At 49.7% G+C, this 23,590-nt stretch overlaps 1 protein-coding gene across 9 annotated transcripts in view; it reads left to right on the forward strand.

Annotated features, from left to right (window-relative positions):
• The window catches only part of ADGRB2 (adhesion G protein-coupled receptor B2), a 190,123-nt gene that overhangs the window by 120,303 nt on the left and 46,230 nt on the right, over positions 1 to 23,590 (forward strand). For all 9 annotated transcript variants that reach the window (XM_053267535.1, XM_053267528.1, XM_053267529.1 and 6 more), the window contains 10 exons: positions 117 to 281; positions 2,002 to 2,103; positions 4,400 to 4,506; positions 6,058 to 6,252; positions 7,904 to 7,972; positions 8,061 to 8,169; positions 10,164 to 10,310; positions 11,844 to 11,919; positions 12,966 to 13,068; positions 13,979 to 14,022. In XM_053267535.1, coding sequence (XP_053123510.1) covers positions 117 to 281; positions 2,002 to 2,103; positions 4,400 to 4,506; positions 6,058 to 6,252; positions 7,904 to 7,972; positions 8,061 to 8,169; positions 10,164 to 10,310; positions 11,844 to 11,919; positions 12,966 to 13,068; positions 13,979 to 14,022 — 1,117 coding nt within the window. The remainder of the gene's footprint in view (positions 1 to 116; positions 282 to 2,001; positions 2,104 to 4,399; positions 4,507 to 6,057; positions 6,253 to 7,903; positions 7,973 to 8,060; positions 8,170 to 10,163; positions 10,311 to 11,843; positions 11,920 to 12,965; positions 13,069 to 13,978; positions 14,023 to 23,590) is intronic.

Below are 23,590 nucleotides of genomic sequence, written 5' to 3' on the forward strand. Positions count from 1 at the left end.
CCGGTGGACAGGAATCTAATTCGGGAGCCCGGCGGAGCCGTGACGGGGGACGGGGGGGCTGCTGCTTCCAAAGGATCTCCTAATTCTTCTTCCTTTTCTGCTCCTCTGAACCAAAGTGGACAGCAAGTGGGGCCCCTGGAACCACTGGAGCTTGTGCTCCAAGACGTGCGACACAGGCTGGCAGAGGCGCTTCCGCATGTGCCAGGGGACGGGCGTGCTGGGCTACCCGTGCGAGGGCAGCGGAGAGGAAGTGAAGACGTGCAACGAGAAGAAATGCCCAGGTACTTGGCCCTGTCCTTGGTCCCTCAGACAGAGGAGTCCACCACACACCCTGAGAGGGCGAAAGAGCCTCCCGCTCCTTCTGCTGCCCAAAGGGTTCCTTCCACCATGGGTTGACTCCGTCTCAGAAATTTGCAAGCAAAAATAGACACCCCAGCCATCCTTCGCTGGGCATCAGCTCTCTCTGGCCACCTCACTGGACTGTCATCAGTCTGTATTTCATAGCACTCAGCTAAGTGTCCCTTGGGGAGGAGAGCTGGTCTTGTGGTAGCAAGCATGACTTGTCCCCTTAACTAAGCAGGGTCCGCCCTGGTTACAAATGAATGGGAGACTTGATGTGTGAGCACTGTTAGAGATTCCCCGCAGGGGATGGAGCCGCTCTGGGAAGAGCATCTAGGTTTCAAGCTCCCTCCCTGGCAGCATCTCCAAGAGAGTGCTGAGAGAGATTACTGCCTGCAGCCTTGGAGAAGCCGCTGCCAGTCTGTGAAGACAATACTGAGCTAAATAGACCAATGGTCTATCCCACTTCTATGTTCCTATGACCTTTGCATAGGATGATGGTTGTTGGAAATCCAGCAATTTGCTTCACATTAGACCAGATCGGAGACTACTTTTCCTGCCAAAGCGACCCATGCAATTAAGAAGAGGGATACACCAAGATCCTTTGGCCATTGTGGCTGGGGATTATGGGTATTGAAGTCCAGTAACATCTGGGGACCCAAGTTGGAGAACTCCTGCATTAACCTTTTTGCCTGCTCCTTCCTTTTCTAACTACTTGTTCCCCTTGATTCATTGTTTTTCTTCTTAATTAACTCCCCACCTGTCTCGGAAACCATCCACATTGCCAACCTGGCAGTGGGCTGTGCAACTAGGAGACTTGCTAGAACTCACACCTCCCCAAACTCTATGGTTACCCCATTCTTGCAATGTATATTATTGAATGCATTACTTTTCTCTGTTGATGATTCATGCAAGCGACTTTGGTCCACATTAGTGATTTGGTTTACTACTACTAGTTAAGGAGACTTATTGTACTGAATCCCCAAATGAGACGAATCAGTACAATATTTTCCTTGTTTTCAATGAATGTTGGCTATTTTACATTAGAAGCTTGTTGAGCCTGTTGTTATCATTCCCATGTCTGCGCATGGGATGCTGCAAAGATCCTTCAATTCACATGAGCCTTGCCCCAGGTGTTGTAACACAGACCATTGATCAGGTAGAGCTGCACAGTTAACCAGTTAACCTTCTGCCATGTCCAACAGTTTTTCTGCCTTCAGGCTCACCATTCATTAGGTAGAGCTGTGCGGTTAACCAGTTGACCTCTTGCCCTGTCCAAGAGCTGTGCTGCCTGCACACTCACCATTCATCAGGTAGAGCTGTGCAGTTTAACCACACAGCTCTACTTGATGAATGGCCAGCCTACAGGCAGTGCGGCTCTCGAGTGGGGCGGGAGGGAGAGGAGCAACCTGAGCAGCTGCTGGGAAGCAGAGGCAGCTGTGCCTCCTTTGCTACTGGCATGCACACCTGTCCACCCCTGCAAAAAAACACATGCATTTGCTCACCCACTGCTTACATGCACACCCGCTATGCCGATAATTTATTTGCTTGTCAGCCCATACACAGACTCACCATTTGGACTTTGTCTCATGGCTGTGTGCTTTAGGGTTGCTACCTGACTTTGCTGGGCCTGTGGCCCCTTGACCTCTTCTCTTCCCCCAGCCTACCACGAGATGTGCAAGGACGAGTATGTTGCATTCATGACTTGGAAGAAAGCCGCTGCCGGGGAGACCGTCTATAACAAATGCCCGCCCAATGCCACAGGTAAGCAGCTACGGGGATCACATGCACATGTTCTGGAAGCCGCCCCCCCCCCCTGCACCTAAACCAGTGCAGAGGAGAAGGGTGTGGTGGAAAGGGAGGGAGGGCTCATGGGTGGCAAAATGCATTGTGGCACCTGAATGCTAACATGGGCTTCCCACTGGAAACAAAAGGCCTCCTCCTGTGACTTATAGGGTGTATCTGCCCCAGTCAATTATATTCCAGTTCACCGCACAGTCCCCTTTTAGTTCAGACTGTATCTTCAGTGTGGAAAGTCCTGCCTCTCTGTTAACAGTCCTAACCTCATTGTGATGTGCCTTGCGTGCTTGTTCATTTGGATGGACACTTAGCAACTCTTTATATCCTGGATATTGACAACTTCTTACATTGACAGCTTCTGGCTTGGCAGCTCTTGAATGCTTTTGCTCACTGGTGTGTGTGTGTGTGTGTGTGTGTGTGCTATTTCATTGATTCCATATGTTTAGCTACTTGTTTTGAAAAAGCTCTTTCCAACTCCTTTTTATGAATCTGTGCACACTACTGGCGTAGTAGTCGTTGGGCAAGGGAGGACAAATGTTCCTGGACCACTGGGGTGTCAGAGACAACACAGCACTCCCTTGCCCATCCCGCTCCCAGGCAGCGAATGAAGTGCTGACTGGGAGCAGGCAAGGGGCCACACACACACACCCCTTCCTAGTGCTGGCCACACACCCTGCTTTGGCGTGTCTGGTGCTGATGCAGGGGGAATGGATAGCACAGGGGAGTGGCAGTCTATCCCTGGGACACCACCAAGCCCACTGTGCCCCTAGCGTACACCCTAGGGGCCTAGTGGGCTTGGTGGTGTCCCAGGGATAGACTGCCACTCACCTGTGCTATCCACGCCCCCTTCAGCCCTAATGACTTATTTGTTCAGCCTGGCCTTCCAAGGTTTTTAAATTGTTCTTAAATATTTTTAATTGGTTTTAAATGGTTCTGCACTGTTTTAAATTTGTTTTTACATCCTTTTAAGAAATTCATTTTTGTTTTTTTACTTGATGTGTACCACCCAGAGCCTTTGGATGGGGCAGAATAGAAGTGTGTGTGTGTGTGTGTGTGTGTGTGTGTGTGTGTGTGTGTACACACACACACACACACACACACACACTCTGTGTGTTTTATTTTTATACTGCCCAAAACTTGAGTCTCTGGGCAGTTTACATTAGGGCTCTCTTGAAGGCCAACAACAAGCCCAAACTACGGCTATCTGCTCGGAGTGTGTTCCACAGGCCAGGACCAGCTACAGAGAAGGCCGGGTTCTGAGTCACCACCAGATGTACTGGTGGTAACTGGAGAGGGACCTCTCCAGACATATATGATGCATGTCTGTCTGAAAATACATAATTTCAGTCATGGGAGGAGAGCTGGTCTGGTGGTAGCAAGCATGACTTGTCCCCTTAGCTAAGCAGGGTCCACCCTGGTTGCATATGAATGGGAGACTAGAAGTGTGAGCAATGGCTCCATCTGCTAAGTGTGCTCACATGCAGTTGCCCATCCAAATTCAAACCAGAGCAGACCCTGCTTAGCAAAGAGGCTTCCCAGGCAGTCCCTCCTCCAAGCGCCAACCTTAGGCTCAACCCCGCTTACCTTCCTCAAGTGCACTGCGTCTTGAGTTCAGCCTGGAGTGGTTGTATCCAAAGGCTTGCTTTGAAGGCAGTCTGCCGAGTGTCTTGCTGGGAGAGCACTTGGCCATTCCCCATGTGGAGCCTTGAGGTCTGTCGTCCATGTATTTAGGGGGGTTTCCGGGGAATCTCACATCTGGGCACTGATCAGACCTGGCCTTGCTTAACTTCAACAAGGTGGATGCACCGCCGGAACATAGGAAGCTGCCCTATACTGAGTCAGGCCCTTGGGTGATCTAGCTCAGTAATGTCTGCACAGACTGGCAGCAGCTTCTCCAAGGTTGCAGGCAGGACTCTTTCTCAGCCCTGATGTGGCCAGGGATTTGACCCGGGGCCCTCTACATCCCAAAGGTGGCAAATATGGGTTTCCCATCCAGGCACTGCAAGTTAACTTGCAAGGTATGCACCTCCAGACCATTCTCTTGCATTCCGAAGGGGCTCGTAGTGGAGCATTTCCTCAGCTTGCATAGAGCATGACTTGAAAGGGGTTCTGCAGCGCCTGAAGGGTATCTTCTGTTTGCCCTCTTCTCCAGCAGTTCAGCTGACCCAGTTGCTCTCGGGTCCTTCTTGGGGGCTGGGCTGGGCACAGGGGTCCTCTGCAGCTGTGAGCCCTATGAGTTGGTTTTTGCTTTCTTTCCCAGGGTCTGCCAGCCGCCGGTGCCTGCTCAACTCCCATGGTGTGGCTTACTGGGGCGTGCCCAGCTTTGCACACTGCCTGTCCCACGAGTACAGATACTTACATCTCTCAGTAGGTGCAGACTCTGGCAGGCAAACAGCCTTCCCTCTCCTTCTCTCTCCCCCTTGTCTCTCTCTCCTTCTCTCTTCTTCTCTCCCCTTCTCTCTTTCTCTCTCCTTCTCTCTCTTCCGCTTCTCCCCTTCTCTCTCCCTTCCCTTCTCTCTCTCCCCCTTCTCTTTCCCCTTCTCCTCTCTCTCTCTCTCTCCCTCTCCTCCTCTCCTCCTCTCTCCTTCTCTCTCTCCCGCTTCTCCCCTTCTCTCTCCCTTCCCTTCTCTCTCTCCCCCTTCTCTTTCCCCTCCTCCTCCTCTCTCTCTCTTCTCTCTTCTCTCTTTCCTTCTTTCTTTCATTCTCCCTCTCCCTCCCCCCTCAGTCTCTCCTATGCTCTCTGTATTGATCCTTTATCATTTTTTTTTAGGGAGGGGGTGAGGGAGTTGCCTAGAAGGTGGCTGAGTATGCAAAAGTAACAGGACTGCGTCACTTGCAACTGGCCAAGCCAAACAGCTGCAATAATAATGATTGTTATGTGTATATGTTTACATATATAATCATAGTATGATTATATATGTAAATATATAATCATACTATAATTATTGTCCAACTGTCATCATCAGTCATGATTGATTTTGGAGGATGTGTGGGGTGGTGGGCGTGGGGGGTTAGAAGTGGGAGTTACGCAGTGAAGATGATTGGCAATAGGTTCAGGACAGACAAAAGGAAGTGCGGCTGTCTAATTCTTTCCTGGCATTTGCTGCTGTGCCACGTGGTGCTGGCCACTGGCTTTGACGGCTTTGCAGGGAGGTTGGACAAACTGGAGCTGTGGGCGGGGGGGAGCAGGAGGAGTCCATCAAGACCTACGACCTGTTATGGTTGGTTGGTTGGTTTTTAATTTCTATCCCACTCTTTCTCCAAGGAGCCCAGAATCTTGTACATGGTTGTTATTTTTTATAAGGCCTTCAAGTCTTCTTCTGGGCTCCCCAGAGGCATCTATCTGGTTGCCCAGCACAGGCAGGACTAAGCCCCCCCTCCCAGTATTCTTTCATGTTAGAAATTGGGGTATTGTCTTAAATTCTTCCTTTGGGGTAAATATAGGCATAACCTATATTTTTAACCCCTCTCTTCCAAGGTGTTTGTCCTAAATTCAGAGTGGCCTTCTATTTGGGTAAATACAGTACTGCATGCTACCTAACAGGCCATTTAAAAAAACAACAACATTTATATCCTGCTCTTCTTCCAAGGAGCCCAGAGCGGTGTACTACATACTTAAGTTTCTCCTCACAACAACCCTGTGAAGTAGGTTAGGCTGAGAGAGAAGTGACTGGCCCAGAGTCACCCAGCAAATGTCATGGCTGAATGGGGATTTGAACTCGGGTCTCCCCGGTCCTAGTCCAGCACTCTCACCACTACACCGGCTCTCCATTTGCCCTTGAGCAGTGATGGGCCCTTGCTATTCCCCCCCAACGTCAAACATTCTCCACTCAGAGTCTCACGTTGTCACCGTACAAGCACCCAAGTCCGCCTCCGTCTCTGTGCTTACTTCTCCCTCCTCTCTTTATCCCAATTAAGCTGCGTGAGCATCTGGCCAAGGGGCAGCGCATGCTGGCCGGCGAAGGCATGTCCCAGGTGGTCCGCAGCCTGCTGGAGCTTGTGGCCCGCAAGACATACTACAGCGGGGACCTTCTCTTCTCCGTGGAGATCCTCCGCAACGTCACGGACACTTACAAGAGGGCCACCTATATCCCTTCATCTGACGACGTGCAGGTACCGTGCTGAGATTCTGGAAGCGGAGCAGGCTCTTTCAGGACACACAGTGTACCTGGGCATGAACACATTTATCTCGGGCCCAGGTACGCAGGAGAGGCTTGACTGAATGACAATAGGGCAAGGAGTAGCAGTGATGTGATGTCCAAGCATTGCGAGGGATCCAGTTAAAGGGTCTTTTCACTATGCTTGGTGTGGGGGTGGGGATAATACAAAATAGTTGAGCCGGGCACAGAACACCTGCGCCTCTGGCTGGCCCACCCTCCCACCAGCGCTGCCTTTCCCCCCACCACCCCTGACCTGCTGGCTTCTCCCCCGCCCCAATGCACTTTCTGGCTGTGACTTCTGACTTATTCTTCCCCCCATTCTTCTCCCCACTGCACACTTTCTGGCTGGCAGGCCGGCCAGAAAGCCGTCCCACCGCCTCCTCCCGCCCGCCAACTCCCAGCAGCGGCCTCCTCTTCCCACCGGGCCAGCCTGCCTCCGCCTCCTGCTCCTGGTGGCCGGGCCGGCCCACCGCTGCCAGCCGGCATCCCTATTTTCTCCCCCATCCCCGTCACTATCCTATCCGGCAGCTGCTCGCGAACTCTCATGAGAGCTGCCACGCATGGGATTAGCAACAGGTACGTTTAAGAGAATTAGATATAAAGGAGAGAAGATTCTGCCCCCAAGAAGCGCCGTACTCTGTGATCTGCATTGTTCTGCCCCCAAATCAGGACAGGATGCAAGGCTAAGGCAAGGGAAGCCGGCTTGCAGCACCCTGGAGAGCTCCCTGAAAGCATCTTGCTCCAGGAAAAGCTCCAAGATAAGAACTGCAGCCTTGAGTAGCTCCAAACTCAGACAGTCCCACCCAGGCTCTGCCTCCCTGATTGGAGAGCAGAGAGATTTAAAGGGGCAGCTCTCTGGCTTGGAGCCTAGAACGTCTCCCCCTCTCTGTTAAGTCCCTCCTGTTGTGCAGCCTTGGGGAGTATGGGATGTGGGAGGGACCATTTCATCTGGGGGGCTTGGGCTCAGTATGGCTGGTCCGGGGGCCTCCTAGCTGCTGGGCTCAGGCTCCAACCTGGTGTCAGGGCTTTGGGCTGGCTCTTCTAGCTCACCTGCTCTCTCCTCCCTGCTGCTGCTGCTCAGGGTTGGGGTCATGACATTAGTCAGTTCTACAGATCAAACACACATCCAGAGATCTGCTTATTTTGCACAGGTCATGCTACTATCCCTGGGAAAGGGAGACCAATAACTGTGCATGACCGACCAGCGCCACTCTTGACTACTGGATTCCTCCCTCCGCTCCCCCACTTCCCAGCAGGCCATCACAGTTTCAAACTCAGCTCTGCATGTTAAGATGCAGATATTTGCTTTTTAGAGAGAGGAATCCCCAAAACATAAACACCGAGGGTGCCGAATCTTCTGCAGAGTTGTTGTGCTGAATTGCCGCCATGCTGAAGTGCGGCTCTGAAATGTTGAGCTTAATTGAGGAGTTCCTGTGGAGGAGAAACACTGGAAGGGTTGAGAAAGAAGTGCGGGGGTGGGGGGATGTTTTAATGAGACGAGCAAAATTCCAGGCGTTTAACCAAATCCAAGTTTGTAGGTGCAGTGAGGGGGATGGCCAGCACTTTCTCTGCACCTGCAGCTCAACCTCTCCTCTCTCCGACAGCGATTCTTCCAAGTCATCAGCTATATGGTGGATGCAGAGAACCGGGACAAGTGGGAGGATGCTCAGCAGGTGAGCTGACGCAAGTGGTGTGCGGGACCAGGTGGTGGGATTTCTTCCATGCATCATTAACAACCCCTTCTTTCAATGTGCTTCCCAGGTTTTGCCTGGCTCTGTCCTCCTCATGAAGGTAGTGGAAGATTTCATCCACTTGGTGGGAGATGCTCTCAAGGCCTTCCAGAGTTCCCTCATTGTCACGGACAACTTGGGTGAGTGCCTGGAAGGGAGGAGGGGAAGAGTCAGCTTTGTAGAGGTCAGGAGGGGGGCAGGGCAGGGCTGTGGGTGGACATACCCCAAAGCCAGGCCTGCAGAGAGAGTTCTCCAAACTAGGGCCCTTGAAGTCCACTGCTGGAGAGGATGCCAGAGATAGAGAAGTTTCTGAAAATTCCCTCTTCTGGATTTCTCCCTGGATTCCTGGAGTTCTGAATGGCCTGGTCTTGTTTCCAAAGCAGGGCCAATGCATCAGGGAACCACATAGGAAGGTGCTATATATTGAGTCAGACCATGGGTCCATCTAGCTCAGCATTGTCTTCACAGACTGGCAGCGGCTTCTCCAAGGTTGCAGGCAGGAATCTCTCACAGCCCTGTCTTGGAGACGCTGCCAGGGAGGGAACTTGGAACCTTCTGTTCTTCCCAGAGCAGCTCCATCCCCTGAGGGGAATATCTGACAGTATTCATAAAGAAGTGCAGGGGTGGGGGGATGTTTAATGAGATGAGCATTTGAATGAGTCTCCCATTCACCTGCAACCAGGATGGACCCTGCTTAACTCAGGGGACTAGTCATGCTTGCTACCAGAAGACCAGCTCTCCTCTCTGTTGCCCTGTGTTTTGTTTGTCAAAATTGTAAAGAGTGCAGGGCAGGAGGAGTTAGTTCTTATTTATCTATTCATTTTCTACAGATCCAGGTAACTGATCAATGCAAAATAAAGGAGCTATCAGTCCCTTCGGTGACCACAGTCACATTCCTGATGTACGTTGATAAAACTCTGCAAGAGAAGAAAGGCAGTTTTGCAGTAGCCGAATCAAGGTCTCTTGGTGATGTTTTACCAGTGAGCCGGACCACATGAGCACATAAATGAAGCACTGTACAACAAGCATCTTCATGCCATCAAATGTGCAGTCACATCAACAATGCTTTTTTGTTGTTGTTGGCAGCATTTTATCAACGTACTCCAGAGTTTGGGGTGGGCTGGTGGGAACTGATGCCAAGGACCTGACAGCTGTGGCAGACTACACATGTTCCAACTCTGGAATGTATTTTAGGAATCCTCATTGAACTGGAACGCCAGGAGAGGGGAACCCAGGGCAGATAAAACCCAGGGGATAATAAAGGAACAGGATGGAGGAATCCGCTTACTTTAACTGCAGATCAGTCTAGAGCCTTAATGTTTAGCAGCCCCTGCTCTGTTGTCCAAGCAAGCCTTCTGTTGTCCGGAAGGCTAGGCTCTGAGTACAGGAGAACCTCGTTATGTGCGGATTCTATATTGACACCCGATTTCAATATCCTTAGATATGAAAGGGTTAAAACCCATGTATCCGTGGTTCCTAGAAGGCTCCTAGAAGTGACTGTGGAGGGCACTTCTGGCCACCATTGTGTCCATGGGAGCCATTTTGTGGCTCATTTCCGCAAAAAAAAAAAAAAAGGATGGGGGATAAATCCATGATTTTGGGGACCGTTTTGGATTTTTTTTGGGGGGGTGGCATTCCTGGACACCAGAAGACCCACAGAGCACGGTAGGGGACTTTATTTGGCCCGTTCTGGTGGGGGTTTTTTGGTGTGCTTTTTTTTTAGTCTTGAGAACCTAATCCCCACGTTCCCATAGACTCAATTACTCATTATCCGTGGTTTCATTACCCATGATAAACTGCGAGGATGGAACTCGCGCGGATAATGAGGTCCACCTGTATTTTTACCAGGTCCAGCCAATCTTAAAGCTTTGTACTGCCTGCGAGTCACAGGGCCCCGTGCGGCACACTCTTTATTCCCTTCTGCATCTGAAGAAGGCCCTGAGTTCTGAGCATCCTCCATGGAGGAGTACAATTGGCTCAGCCCCCCCAACCTCTAGCCATGAATTTCCCAATTCAGTCCTGAGAGGTGTGTGCTGTTCAGGAAGGGGCCTTTGGTTCAGCCATATGACGCCGGTCGTGACGCCCTCCCCTTCCCCTGTTTTTCTCCCTCTTCATCCCCTCCCACCCCTGGCAGTGATCAGCATCCAGCGAGAGCCGGTTTCTGCTGTCTCCAGTGACATCAATTTCCCCATGAAAGGCCGGCGGGGAATGAAGGATTGGGCCCGCCACTCCGAAGACAAGATCTTCATTCCCAAGGAGGTGCTCAGCCTTTCCTCTTCTGGTAAGCTGTGTGCGTTTGTGCATGTGCTGGGCCAGCCACACAAAGCTGTGGGGGAAGCTGTGAGTGGGTTGGGTGTGCTGCTTCATATATGCTTGTGCTGGAATAGAATAAAAAAGGAGGACCCAGCAGATGATCTCAGAGCACCCCGTGCTTGTAGGAAAGTGTGTGTGTGTGTGTGTGTGTGTGTGTGTGTGTGTGTGTACACACACATCAAATTTGCCAAATTGTGAGCATTCATAATTGGTACATCTGAAAGCAGTAGTGGTTCATCCTTAGACAGGGTCAGACCATTGGGTCATCAGTAGCTCTCCAAGATGTCAGGCAGGGGTCTTTCCCGTCTCCCTTACCTGGAGATGCTGTGGATTGAACCTGAGGCCTTCTGCGTGCCAGGCAGGTGATCTTCCACTGAGCTGCGGCCCCATCCCCTTGAGCACCCTCACTGAATATCCTACAATAATTACTAAAACTCTGCTGCTGGGCAGAGGTTTTTAATCCCCCCTTCCTTTTAATTAAATCAGAATTTGAAACATGGAACTTATGGCATCCATGTCAGTGCATCAGTAGCCATCTTTGCACCTGTGGTTTCAGAAGTTAGCTCTCTCCTGAGTTTCAAACTGGATTTTGAAATATTGAGGAACTGGATACAGATATTGTTTAAAGCAGTTTCCATCCATCTCTGTGTGTGTGTGTGTGTGCGCGCGCGCGTGCGCGCACGTGGGTGCACACTGGGCACATGTGTGTGATCAGGTGAGCTTGCTCATGTTGCCATTATGACACCCTCGGAACCTACATGTGTTACACAGCTGGACACATGCCCTAGGAGCGGGCCCAGAATGCTCGCTTAGGGCCGTGGGGGCTGGTTCTTGGGTTGCTTTTGCCCTGCACAGATCTGAGGGAGAAGTGCTCGCTGGCTGGTAACATTCTGTGTGGCCCCTCGCCTGCTCCTAGCCAGTGCTTGGTTTGTCTCCAAACAAGGGAGAGAAAGAAAACTGGCAAAACAATTGCTGCCCAGGAAGGAGCTGTGCACCCATCCTTCCAGGTGCTGGCCACACCCCCTGCATCAACTTGCATCTGAAGCCAATGCAAGGGGCACAGCTGGTGCATGTGGGCAACCATGAGGGGCGGCCTCACCCCAGATGGCCGGCAAGCCCCCAATGCCCCTGGGCTAAGGAGATGGAGCTCTGAAGTGGATATTAGCTCCTTATAGAACAAAGCATCTGACCAGCACTCTCTTTTCTTGAGTTCACCAGTAGATAATAGTGAGGGCCCAGAGCCTCGAATAAGGCAATCTGGAAGCTAATTTCGTGAGTTTCGAAACTGCCAAGCCTGATCTCCATGAGGTTCAGGTGCAGCTTGAAATGAGCCTGACCCCAAAGTAGCCCCCTATAACTTTTTGAAGGGAGTCCATTCTGCTTCAAGCCGGGGGAAGCTTCCATGTCACTAGTAGGGATTGGTCTGGGCTCGTTAGTCCTCTCTCTGGGCCTGATCATCTCCCCATCAATCTCGTTCTTTTCTCCCTCTTTCTCTCTGTAGAAATGGATGAATCCTCTTATTTCGTCATTGGCGCCATCTTGTATCGTACATTGGGACTAATCCTGCCCCCTCCCAGGTAAGTGACTATGGAGGTGATGTGTAGAAGGCGTGGGGGTGGGGGGTATCTCAGCAAATGCCTCTGTCTGTGTGTTGGTGCATACTCTACACAGCAGGCACATTTTGGTGAAACCACTCACACCTTCACAATGTAAATGCATGCATGTAGGGACACACACGTGCAGAAAACATGTCTCAGGGACCCTGCAGCTTGAATGAGAGGCGTAATCCAAACCTTTAGCCCAGTGTGCTGTTTTGAAGGGTTGTATGTGCTCTGCAGAAGGAAACTGGGAGACGCAGTGTCAGCCTCTGTGACTAGCAGGCAGTACAAAGGCTCTGGATTGGCCTGGCCTCTGATAAGTTCCTAGCTCGTACTGGCTCATCCCAGTCCGTGGAAGCCAGTAGAGCAGGGCTTCTCAAACATGGGTCCCCCAGATGTCGTTAAGCTAGCCTTTGACCATCGTGGCTGGGGAGGGTGGGAGTTCTAGCCCAGGGGTGCACAACTTTGGCCCTCCTGCAGATATTGGACTGAAACTCCCATCATACCTGACTGTTGGCCGCTGTGGAAGGTGGGGGTTGTGATTTAAAAACAGCTGGAGGTTGTGCAGTCATGTTCTAGTCCAACAGCATCTGAGGACCCGGGTTTAAGAACACCTGGTTTTTCGTTTCTCAGAGAGATACTTGGGCTTTGACACGGGGAAGTATCCCTAGGGCGGAAATTACATAATTCTGAGGCCACCAGCAGGTATGTCCCTGATATGCCTTTGTCACGTGGCATTAGCACGTGCCTGGAAGATGTTCTACTGTAGATTTGAATGGCATGTAATTTTGGGCTGTGGGGTGATAGTACCTGACAACAATAGTGTATATATCTCACCTCCCCTGCCCCCGCCCCCAAATCTTTTAACAGTCACACTCTGGGGTAAATAATGGAGTTGGGGCAGTTGTGAGATTGCCTCCTGCCTCAAACCATTCCACCTTTGCAGAGTCCTGAGATTACCCAGGAGCCTGACCTTCATGCCACTTTTGAGGAGTTGGGTCAACCAGTTTCCTTTCCATCCACAGAAGCCCCCTGGCTGTCATGTCCAAAGTTCTCACGGTGACGGTGAAGCCACCAACCAAAGCCATGGAACCCTTGATTGTGGTGGAGTTGTCCCATATCATCAACGTAAGTGTGCAAAGGATCCCCAAGGCAAACTGGCATGGCTGGGCTCGTGGGGTGTGTGCCTGGGGGTGTGCCAGGGCAGTGGTAGCCTCCTGACTCCCCTCTCCCCACAAACTCAGCTGATGTCTTTTGTGTGACAGAAAATAATAAGGTTGTTAAATTCCAGCTTTGTGAAGAGGGATCACGAGAGGGCCAAAGGGTGACTTAAGTGCAGAGGGAGATCTTGGTCCCTCCTCGGGCTAATACAAAATGTCCTCCTTCCATTTTTGCTGCTGCATTCATGGGTAGCAAAAATGGGAAGACATTTGTGGGCAATATGCAGGGAGGTTCAAAGTGGGGACCAATGCAGGGGGCTTGTCAGCACCAGCAATGGCAGTTCTGGGGCTGGCAGCCACCCTTCCCCCCTATCCCACATCGGCATTAACACACTGCCCCTGTCAACTCTGTTAGTAATCAAGTGTTGTTGTGTTGTGGGGATTGTGGGTAATAATTTTTTAATCCATAGTTCCCCACCAAATAATTCTGTACGAGGACATGTTGTGTCACTTATGAGTGGATAAAAATGGAAGCCATGGACAACAAGACCATGAACAGGGGGAATAACAAAAGAGAGAGTCCTGTTTTGTTCACCACCCTTTTGCAGAAAACATGCCCAAAGTTCCCCCAGGACCATTTTTACCTAGCCTGACTTCCCCACCCCGAACCCACTAGCTTTTCTAGCCATGCCAGAAATCTAATGCCAGATTCAGAAACAGATCCCAGGGGAGGGAGGATTTCTCTCCTGAAAGCTATCAACATTTGCTGCGGTTATGGAATCAGAGAAGAACCCAGAAAACCACAGCATTGTGGGCACTGAGAAGATCTCCAATTCTGCCCTAACTACACCTGACTAATCTCTCTGCCTCTCTCCCAGGGCACCTCGCACCCACATTGTGTGACCTGGGAATACACCAAAGCGTGAGTACATTTCAACTACTGTTGTGTGACTACAAACAGCACATCCGCATGATATGAGTTATCTCAGTGGTGGGATAACTCATTAGATACGTCCTTTTGCACCCCTTATGCCCAGCAGTCCTCTGCTAGTCAAACGTCTGCTTCCACCCCAACAATCATGTGTTTGAATGTGTGCCACTTGAACATGTATGAGGTGCACATTCATACGCATGATAGTTGGGGTGGAAGACGACGTTTGACTAGCAGGGGGCCGTTGGGCATAAATGAAGCTGAGATCAACAATGCAGAAGGACGCATCCAAATGAGTTATCCCACCATTGCAAGCAATTGCTCTGGTCCGTGTGCTCTGGTCCGATTCTGCATGGCTACCCATTCTTCTTCCCACACTCCTTCCTTCCTGGAAACTACAATGTCCTTCTCAGCTGGCTGCCATGCCAAAAGTGGGAAAGCCTTGTGAGAGACAGGACAAAGTAATACCATCAGTAGCCCCAGGACTCCTTGATCGCGGCAGAGAGGTGGACAGCCAGTTGATTTCCACAACCCTTTTTTAACTAGATCAGTCCCACGGAGAGGGTCCTAGGCAACTCCTGGAAAAGTTGTCTGATTGACACTTTCCCTGTTCAGCTTTTCTCTGAATCTGTGCTCAAGAGATGGCTTTTTAGAAAGCTGTTTTGTAGGTGCTGTGCTGGAATAGTCTCTTTGCATGTTTTGGGTCAGAGGGATTATGTTGCCTTTAAGGGAGGGAGGATGGGCAACCTCCTGGGATTGTGGCATGTCGGGGTGGAGAAGAAAGAATCTTTGTAATGGATGCAAGCCATATCAAGGGTAACCTTTTGTCTCTGTCCTGCTCGTCTCTTCTCTCAAGATGTCCAAAGGTGTAGAGTTGTGAGGGTCACAGGATATTGTTGCTTCTGTTCAGAGTAGTTTTGGCAGAAAATAAAACATTTCTTGTCTTAGATGTATTTCTGGATGAGACCTTTGTGCGTTACTGAGATTTAGTTGGCTGTGACACCTCAGTGTGATGCTCAGATTGAATATGTGTGTTTGCTCAGATGCACTGAGTAGGGGTTGGACTAGATGACCTCTTATGGAACTTCCAGTTCTAAAATTCTGTGGTTCTGTAGCCTTCTTGGTATAATCTCCGGCCATCAGTGCTATCTGGGGGTGGGGTGTGGCAGCAATCTGTAGAAATACGTTGACTGCATTTTGGCTATCTTGTCCCAAGCCAAGAGTTTACAATCTTGGCTCCCCAGAGGATGTTGGACTACCATCATTGGCAGCCACAATGGCTGGAGACTGGGAATGATGGGAGTTGTAGTCCAACAACCTCTGAGGATCTGCAGTTGAGAATCCCTATCCAAAACTTTGCTGTATGAGGCCTGGACTAGATAGAGGACACGTCATATTGATGTATCCACCATCACACCTGCCCAGTAAACTCCTCCCTGGCTATGACAGCATTGGAAGTGACGGGATTTGTTTACCTGCTCATCTGTGGTTCTACAAGGTAGCCTTGGTTCAATCACAACTTCTCAGCCTTATTTCTCCATCAGTAATATTAGCAACATACTTGGCAGAGCTAGCTAGCAATTAATTAACGTAGGAAGCGGTAGCATTTGCTTTGAACAGTGGGACCTGGTGGGGAGAGAAAGTAAAGGAATCGAGCTGGATGTATCTATCTAGGAATATAGGAAGCTGCCTTATACCAAATCAGTCTCTTGGTCCATCTAGCTCAGTGCTGTTTACACTGACTGGCCACAGCTTCTCCAAAGTTTCAGGCAGGAGTCTCTTCCAGCCCTAACTGCTGCCCGGAATTGAACCGGCGACCTTCTGCGTGCAAAGCAGATGCTCTTCCTCTGTGCTGTGGCCCCGTCTACATTAATGAACAAATCGGGTTTGTTGGTGCTTAAAGGCTGACCTGTATAGACTTGGAACCAATTGGATCAGGTGCTCAGAAGGATCGTGTACTCAGCTGTTCACATCGCAAGAGCTTCTCCCTTCACACCCCACACGTTCACACACAAGATGGTGAGACGTCCTTCAAAGCATCCGTCGTTGTATTGAAGGCTCTCCTTGTTACCTTGTTCTGTGTAATTCCTCTGAGCCAGGCTGTGATGCAGTGATGCTGTATTCTGTTCTCTACAAATGCAAGGGCCCACCGTGGAGAAAGGTGTGCTCCCCATCTCCCCAACTTTGCATTGGCCTTTTAAAAAGCAACTGGAACAGTAAAGATTCCCCTCCCCACCAAGGTCCTCTCAGAGCTGTCCACTCTGCTGGTGCTGAAATTTCCCTTTCCCTGTCTGCATTGTACTCGAGGTGCACATTTCATTATACATCAGAAAGGAACCCAACAATGCCTCTTCTCACTTCCCTGCCTGCACCAAGAGCAAGCCGCTCCCTTAATGAGGCCAGCCGCCTCCCTCCCATCCCCACTGCCACCGCTGTGGGTTAACTTTGTTAATAACAGCTATTGATTAGCAGGCACTTAGAGATTGATGCCTCCTGCCTGCCAGATGTAATTCGTTATCAGCTGGCCAGGAGGGAGTGGCAGACCCAAAAATAGGACAGATTCCCCTCTGAATACAAAAGAAGAAGTAGCTAGAGTTTATATCTCTTGGTGCTCATTCCGGGCCCAGGCTGAACTTCGGAGTCACAGAGAAACACACCTACAGCCCAGCAATAACTTAGGGAGCTGATGCGGTTCTTCTGGAAGGGCTTTGGGAATCTTGAAACTATGCTTCAGGCAAATGTGCTCCCATATTGCCTGAGTGTTGATGCAACACCTATGACCAGAGCTGTGTGTGTTCCACACAAGTGCAGAAACTCCCCCACAAAATTTAGTACAGGGCACAACAGCCCAGAATCCTGAGAACGGATTCCTGAATCCCATCTGTTTGGGTTTCCTCTTTTCTCCAAGCCTCCTGCAAGGGACACTTCTCATTCTGGCCCTGTCAGTCTTCAAATTCTGGGATAGCAAGTAAACAGGTTGCTGGATTGCCGGTGGTTCCTCTTTACAGAAGTGATGGATTAGTTGTGGGATCCAACTGAGCAGGATTTGTAATGCCGATAGTTGCGTCTTAAGCCAGAGTTTCGCAGACTTGGGTTACCAGATGTTGTTGGATCAAAACTCCCATCATCCCCAACCACAGTGGCCGAAGGTTGGGGATGATGGGAGTTGTGGTCCAGCATCATCTTGGGATCCAAGTTTGAGAATCTCTGGTGTAAGGCTCTTCTATATTTTGGTCTGCAACTTCCATCACTCCCAGCCAGAGTTCATTGGTCTGCAACTTCCATCACCCCCAGCCAGAGTTCATTGTGGCTGGGAGTGATGGGAATTGTAGTCCAACAGCATCTAGAGCAGGAGGGGCAAACCTGGACCTCCAGATGTTGTTGAACTACAGCTCCCATCATCACCATTATCCCCTGCCAGTTTATTGTGGCTGGGGATAATGTAGTTTGACAAAAGTTGGAGGACCATTTTTGCCCACCCCTGATCTTCTTAGATCCCTTCTACATGTTTTCTTTATTACCCATCCTGTTACTATTCCTACTTACTCATTATAATGGAAGGAGATATTATTTTATTCCTGTTTTTTTAAATTATTATTTATTTACATTTTATTTTATTTTTTTTAAGTCTAGTCCACTTTTCTCCAAAAGGACCTAATGCAGATCACAGTTTAAAAAGACAATAAACCATCACAGAGGTCATTCATGCCATCAGAAAATGTTCTACCCAGGTTTGGGAGCTGTGTGTGCTCCCAGTTTTCAGTTGTATGGAAGCAAGGTTACAGGAAAACCTGGGTAGAAGTGGTTGTGTGGAAGCGAGGAGGCGAGTCTCAGAATCAGTGAGACCCACCTTCAGAGATTAGCCTGCTCTCCCCACAGACAATCCCCAGACAGCCCAGGGCAGCCGGATCGGCTGCCAACACAACTGCCAGCTCCGTCACAGAGCCAGCGCGGGCTGCGGGGATCGGGGGCCGCAAGACCCCCAGAAGTTCCAGGATGCAAGTGTGCGGGGCATTCTGGAGAGACCCCCCAGTGTTGGGAGGCTTGTTTCAGCCTCCCGGCGGAGGTCTCCTCATGTGTTGCCACGCCGCAGAGCTGCACCGCAGCAATACACGATCAAAAAGACGGGGTTAGCAGAGCACTAGCTCCACTAACCTCACACAAGGGAAGGGGAATTAGGAGAGTTTGCTGCCAGGAGCCGCACAGCTCCCGTGGCAGCAGACAATCAGCAAAAAGCAGACTAGGCTCCCTTAGCCCACTTTTTGCTGACTGTGAGAATCTCCTCAAGGTAGGAGGGAAAGCTACTCAGGTTTTCCTCCTACCTTGCTTCCACACAATCACTTCTACCCAGGTTTTCCTCTAACCTTGCTTCCACACAACCAGAAATTGGGAGCACACATAGCTCCCAAACCTGCATAGAACACTGTTTTATTGTGTGAATGACCACCTAAAACACATTATGGGGCTATTCTCACGATTAGCAAAAATCAGGCTCGGAGAGCCTAGCCCAATTTTTGCTAATCGTGAGAACCACCAGGCTCGGCTGCGAGCCCGGTGGTTCTAGAGTGAGTAACCCGCTCCTGTAGCCCTTCCCATAGCCTGGGTTTGCGGAGCGAGCACTCCGCAAACCCGGGCTATCTGGTCATGAGTAGGCGTGGCTCCATGCCTTGGCTACTCACGAGTAGACTCCCGGAGGGGAGGTGAAAAGCTGCCTCCCGGGTCCTGGGGTCTCCCCAGTATGCCCTGCGCACTTGCGCAGGGCATACTGGGGCTTCCGAGGGCCACGCGGCCCCCCCTCCCCCCAGCCCCCGCCGGCTCCGTCACAGAGCCGGAAATTGTGTGGGGCGGCTGATCCAGGCACCCAGGGCTCCCTCTCCACTCATGAGCAGGGAGAGCGGGTTTAGCCCACTCTCCCTGCTCACCCTGCAAAACCGGGTCTCACGGATCATGAGACCCGACTCATCATCAATCCTCTAATCTTCTTTGAAGAGCTCTGTATAGTGGATCATCGCCAGACTCAAACTAGGTTGGCACCAGTATTCCCTGTAAGAGGGAATCTCAGATGTTGTTGACTAGGACTTTGGCTGAGGATGCTGGGAGTTGTAGTCAACAATATCTGGGATTTTCTGTTAGCGAGAACACTGATCTGCACCCTCTAACAATCTCTTGTCTTAAAAGAGCTCCCAGAGTTGTCTCTCCTGCGCAGCTAGATTAGATCCATCTTTGTTTCTCTAATCAAAGCTATGTCAGTGTGCTTGTGAGTTTCAAAGGAACCGGTTAGACATTCTGCCTGACACTGAAGTTATCTTCCACAACCGATGGATTTGTTCCTGCAGCAGGTAGCCCTTTAAAACCTCTTTGATCTCCATCTGTGTTACTTGCAAGGCAAAGTGACTAAGATCATTCCCTTTCTTTGAAGTAGGGTCTCCTTCCACATCAAAGAACTTAAGTGAGAAGAGGATTTCCATACCTTACCAGGGCAGTTTCTGACCACTGAACAGATGCTTAACATGGACAGTAACTCTGATAGAATTGTTAATCACTGGAGCCTCATATCCAGTAGAGCAGATGCCTGCTTGGGTAGCTTCATTTGCATGCTTTAATATGTCTTTGAACTACAAGGAAATGTGTTTTGCCATCTTGCGTAACTGTCAGATACCTATATGTTTCAAGAACTATCTTGATGGGAAATTAGACTTCGTGTCCCAATCAGCGTTTGAGAACTAGTTGGACAGGAGTTGCATAGGACTGTGAGATCACCACCCCAAATACTTGGTTGCATTTTTATTTCTTTTAGAGAGATATCTATTTTGTCTTTTTTTTTTTTTTTTGGACAAATTAAACCGCTTCTGTCCAACCCAACTACATCTAAGGGACGAGAGACTGACTTGTTCTCTGTGTTTGCTGAGATGAAAGTAGCTTGCTACACTTGTACATCGATAGTAACTTATTCCACAGGACTGGTTGTCTGGCTTTCTTTGGAGTTCATAAATCCATTAGCTTAGGACAGTAAAAGTTAGCTTTTATACTTGGATTTTTATCATCTCATTTTGCCAGCAATGTCTCTGCATTTCGACTCCTAATAAATGTTTTATCAACTATTCATGGTTTTGCTTGGGAATTCAAATGTTCTGGCCCCATTTGTAGGAAGGATTCCAGTCTGTTAGTGCTGCTGGATTGCTTAGCTACAGAATGATTGAGTAGCTGGGAAATCTCTGCTTAAAGTTACTAAAGGTAGTCAGGAGATAGCGGATCCCAAGTTCAATCTAATGTAGGTTGTAAGACTCCCAGACACATGTTGCATCTTCCCAAGTTCTGTACCACAATTGGCTCACTGACTGTACTCAACAGAATGCCCGTAGTGGTGGAAACTCCCTGCTAATGGCTCTCCTTCAATGGCTTTCAAGCCTTCTACCTTCAGGAAAGGCTTTCCACGTTGACTTGAATGCCATGAAATTCCTGCATATATTAACCCTTGTGTGCTGCAAAGGATTCTGGGGCAGACCTGTTAACCTACACTGTCACCCTGCATGAATGGAGAGCATGCTGTCAAATACATTCCTTGCTCTCTTGCAACTGCATTCTTTACGAGAAGGTCAGCAGGCAGGAAGTCTTTGAGGAAAACTTGTCTGCCATCACTGTTGTAATTCCGCAGCTCCCAATCTTGGGTCTCTGAATGTTGTTGGACTACAACTCTCATCAGCCCCAGCCACAATGGCCAAAAGGGGGATGGGAGTTGTTGTCCAGCAGCATGTGGGAACCCAAGTTTGGGAACTCCTGATCTATTTGAGGAACTCTTGATAAGCTTCCAGAGAACCCTATGATTCCCCAGAACCAGCTTGGGAGCCTCTGCGTCTGTCCCAGACTGCTTTCTTGCCTTCACCTCTACATTTTTCCCCACTGGTTAGCCTACAAGAACTGCTTCTTCTAAGCTTTGCCTGGTTTTCCTGATCCTGCACCTTCTGGCTAATCCTTTGAGCTACATGGTGGATGCAACCTTGAAACATCATCTTCCCATACTCCTTACAAGGACCTTCCTGAACCTTACAAGATATTGTTCCTCAGTTCTTCTTGGTAGTTTGGAAGTGCAAAAGCAGCAAAGGAATTCTCTTGCGCTGGCAGATGTTGAATGTTCCTGGGAAGCTGAAGATGTTCTGATGGCTCTTGCACCTTTGAGATCAGAAAGCATTTGCTGCCTCTCAACTCTGCATTGTTGCCACAGCACGGTGCTGCTTAAACAGCACTGCGGAGGCAGGGACAGGAACAGTGTGGAAGCTGCCAAGGAGAAAGAATTCTTCCCCGCTGATAGAAGAGAGAGATTGGGAGGTCCAGGCTGCCTCCTCCCCTTGTGAACTCTGGAGGATGTGGAAGCCAGAATTAGCTGCTCAGACTGCATCATGGCATTTATTTTTCCACTTGGCCAGCAAGGGCTTCCCTCTTCTCACCATATGGAGTAGGTAAACATCAAACGTTGGCCGCTCTGATTCTGGAGGCTTGGAGATGCTGTGAATAGAAGGAGCCAAGGCTGTTGTGTATCTTGGACCAGGTGAAGCATATGCTGAGTCCGGCCATTGGTCTAGCTACTTCGTATTGTTTATGGTGATTGACAGCAAACTCTCCAAGGCCCCAAGCTCCGAGAGGTCTTTCCCAGGACTGCTAAATGAGACTCCCTTTTAACTGGAGATGATGGAGATTGGAACACCGATATGCTCCTACCATGTGCTGTACCACTGAGCTATGCCCACTTCGCTCTTGCTTGCCCCAAGTCGGTTTTCTGCTTCAGGGAATCAGGATCCCGGCTGGCTTACATGTCACATTTCCCCCAGACAGATATAATCCTCATTTAGGAGAGCGTATGCTTATCACAACGTATTATGTTTGATGTTTCTATGGCAAGAGCTGAAATGTGGAAAGAAGATGATGATGCCAATGGGGTTTGAACTGAGGATGTAGCTGATTAAATCTTTTGAGTCCCCTGGAAATGCCAAGGGCTGCAGGAAGACTGGAAAAAGAGACTTTGGCACTGCTGAAATGCATCAGGAGCAGACAGAGCCGAGTTGGATTCTGTAGCTTCAGTTCTTGATTTTCTTTCCCATGCTGACAAGTTCTGCCTTGGTTCCCAAGCACCTTATTCAGCTAGACCAGGCTATTTTGGAAGGCCAAAATGGGACCTTCCAGCATGCTCTGTCCTTCCTCAACGCTCATGCTTCGGGGTACTGGCATAGCTCAGATTTGTGCCCAGAGCTTGGCCTGGTGACAGTCAGATGTCCATTCTTCTCTGAGGAGCTGGGCTGAAGCTGTATCACATGCATTTTCTCCAAAAGGTTGGTTTGCAGCCAAGCACCCCTCCATCCTCTGCAGAAAAAGGACCATCTGTGCATTTCTGGGTATGTCCTCTTTTTGTTTGTGCTAAGCCAAAGCCCACACGCCACTTAGACACCAACAGGCACACCCACACACATGCAGTGGGCACGTTTATTACATGCAGATGTGTTCAGAATTCGCTGCAGTTAACTCGAGGAAGATGATAGCTCAGGGCCATAGCAGAGAGCGCATTGAAAACTTGGTGTGCAGAGATTTAGATGAATGTTAATATGTAACTGTGGATAAGATAGATCTTAATCTTCTAATCTCCTGGCCAATTTTGCATCCAGGCCTTTTCACCCTCTCTGATATACTCTAGTCCCGGTCCAGCTGTAGTCACGGGCAACATTATGTGGCAGAAGATGTGGCCAGCCCACTCAGCAGGGCCCAGGTGACCATGCGGATAGGGATGGTGCATTTGGATGTGTGGCTGCATCTGCTTTGTGCCTGGAAGAAACTTTCTGTGCAGCTCCCCCTTGATGGGTCAAAGCATCTACATCAGCCTCATTTTGTCAATCAACATTGACTAGAGAGAACCTTCCACTAAAAACCTCACCTCCATGGGATGATCTTCAGTCCCATCACCCTTGCATCAAGCATTCCCTCAGGGATACTGGAGGATGAATTGGGAACTTTCAGGTTTGAGGCCGGGACCTCTCCTGATGAGCCACCTGAGACTGCATGCACTTAGGAGGACTGTGCATCGATTCGGGGGGAAATAATCTGTTCCCTTGTGATGCAAACCGTATAGGGGCATTTTTCACGAGGAACCATTTTGATTCCTGTTGCTTTCCAAAGTAAAGCATCAGGAAAAGGATGTAATGTAATGACCTTGCTTCCTGCCCTGGTGCATTCTGGGGTGAGAAGATGGAGGCAAAGGAGGCAACTTGAATTCCTGCTGCCGTGGCTGGCTTCTAGGCAGCCACTTTCTTTGTGCGGTGCTGGGTCTTATTTAAAGGATAATCCTGCCACCCCCAGTCCAATGTATTGGCTTGATGAAATGTAGACCACCATGATATTCAAATGCACGATTCTGTCATTACTAGAATTGGGTCGATATTTATCCTGATTACAAGCACTGCACACAGCCTTACCATTTAAGCCTCAACTCCCCTTGTGGTCATTCTCAGTTGTATGGCGATACCTTTTACTACCATGCAAACTTGCAAACATGAGAGAGAGAGAGAGAGAGAGA

The sequence above is a fragment of the Hemicordylus capensis genome, chromosome 7, assembly GCF_027244095.1.
Source record: "Hemicordylus capensis ecotype Gifberg chromosome 7, rHemCap1.1.pri, whole genome shotgun sequence".
Classification (NCBI taxonomy): domain Eukaryota; kingdom Metazoa; phylum Chordata; class Lepidosauria; order Squamata; family Cordylidae; genus Hemicordylus; species Hemicordylus capensis.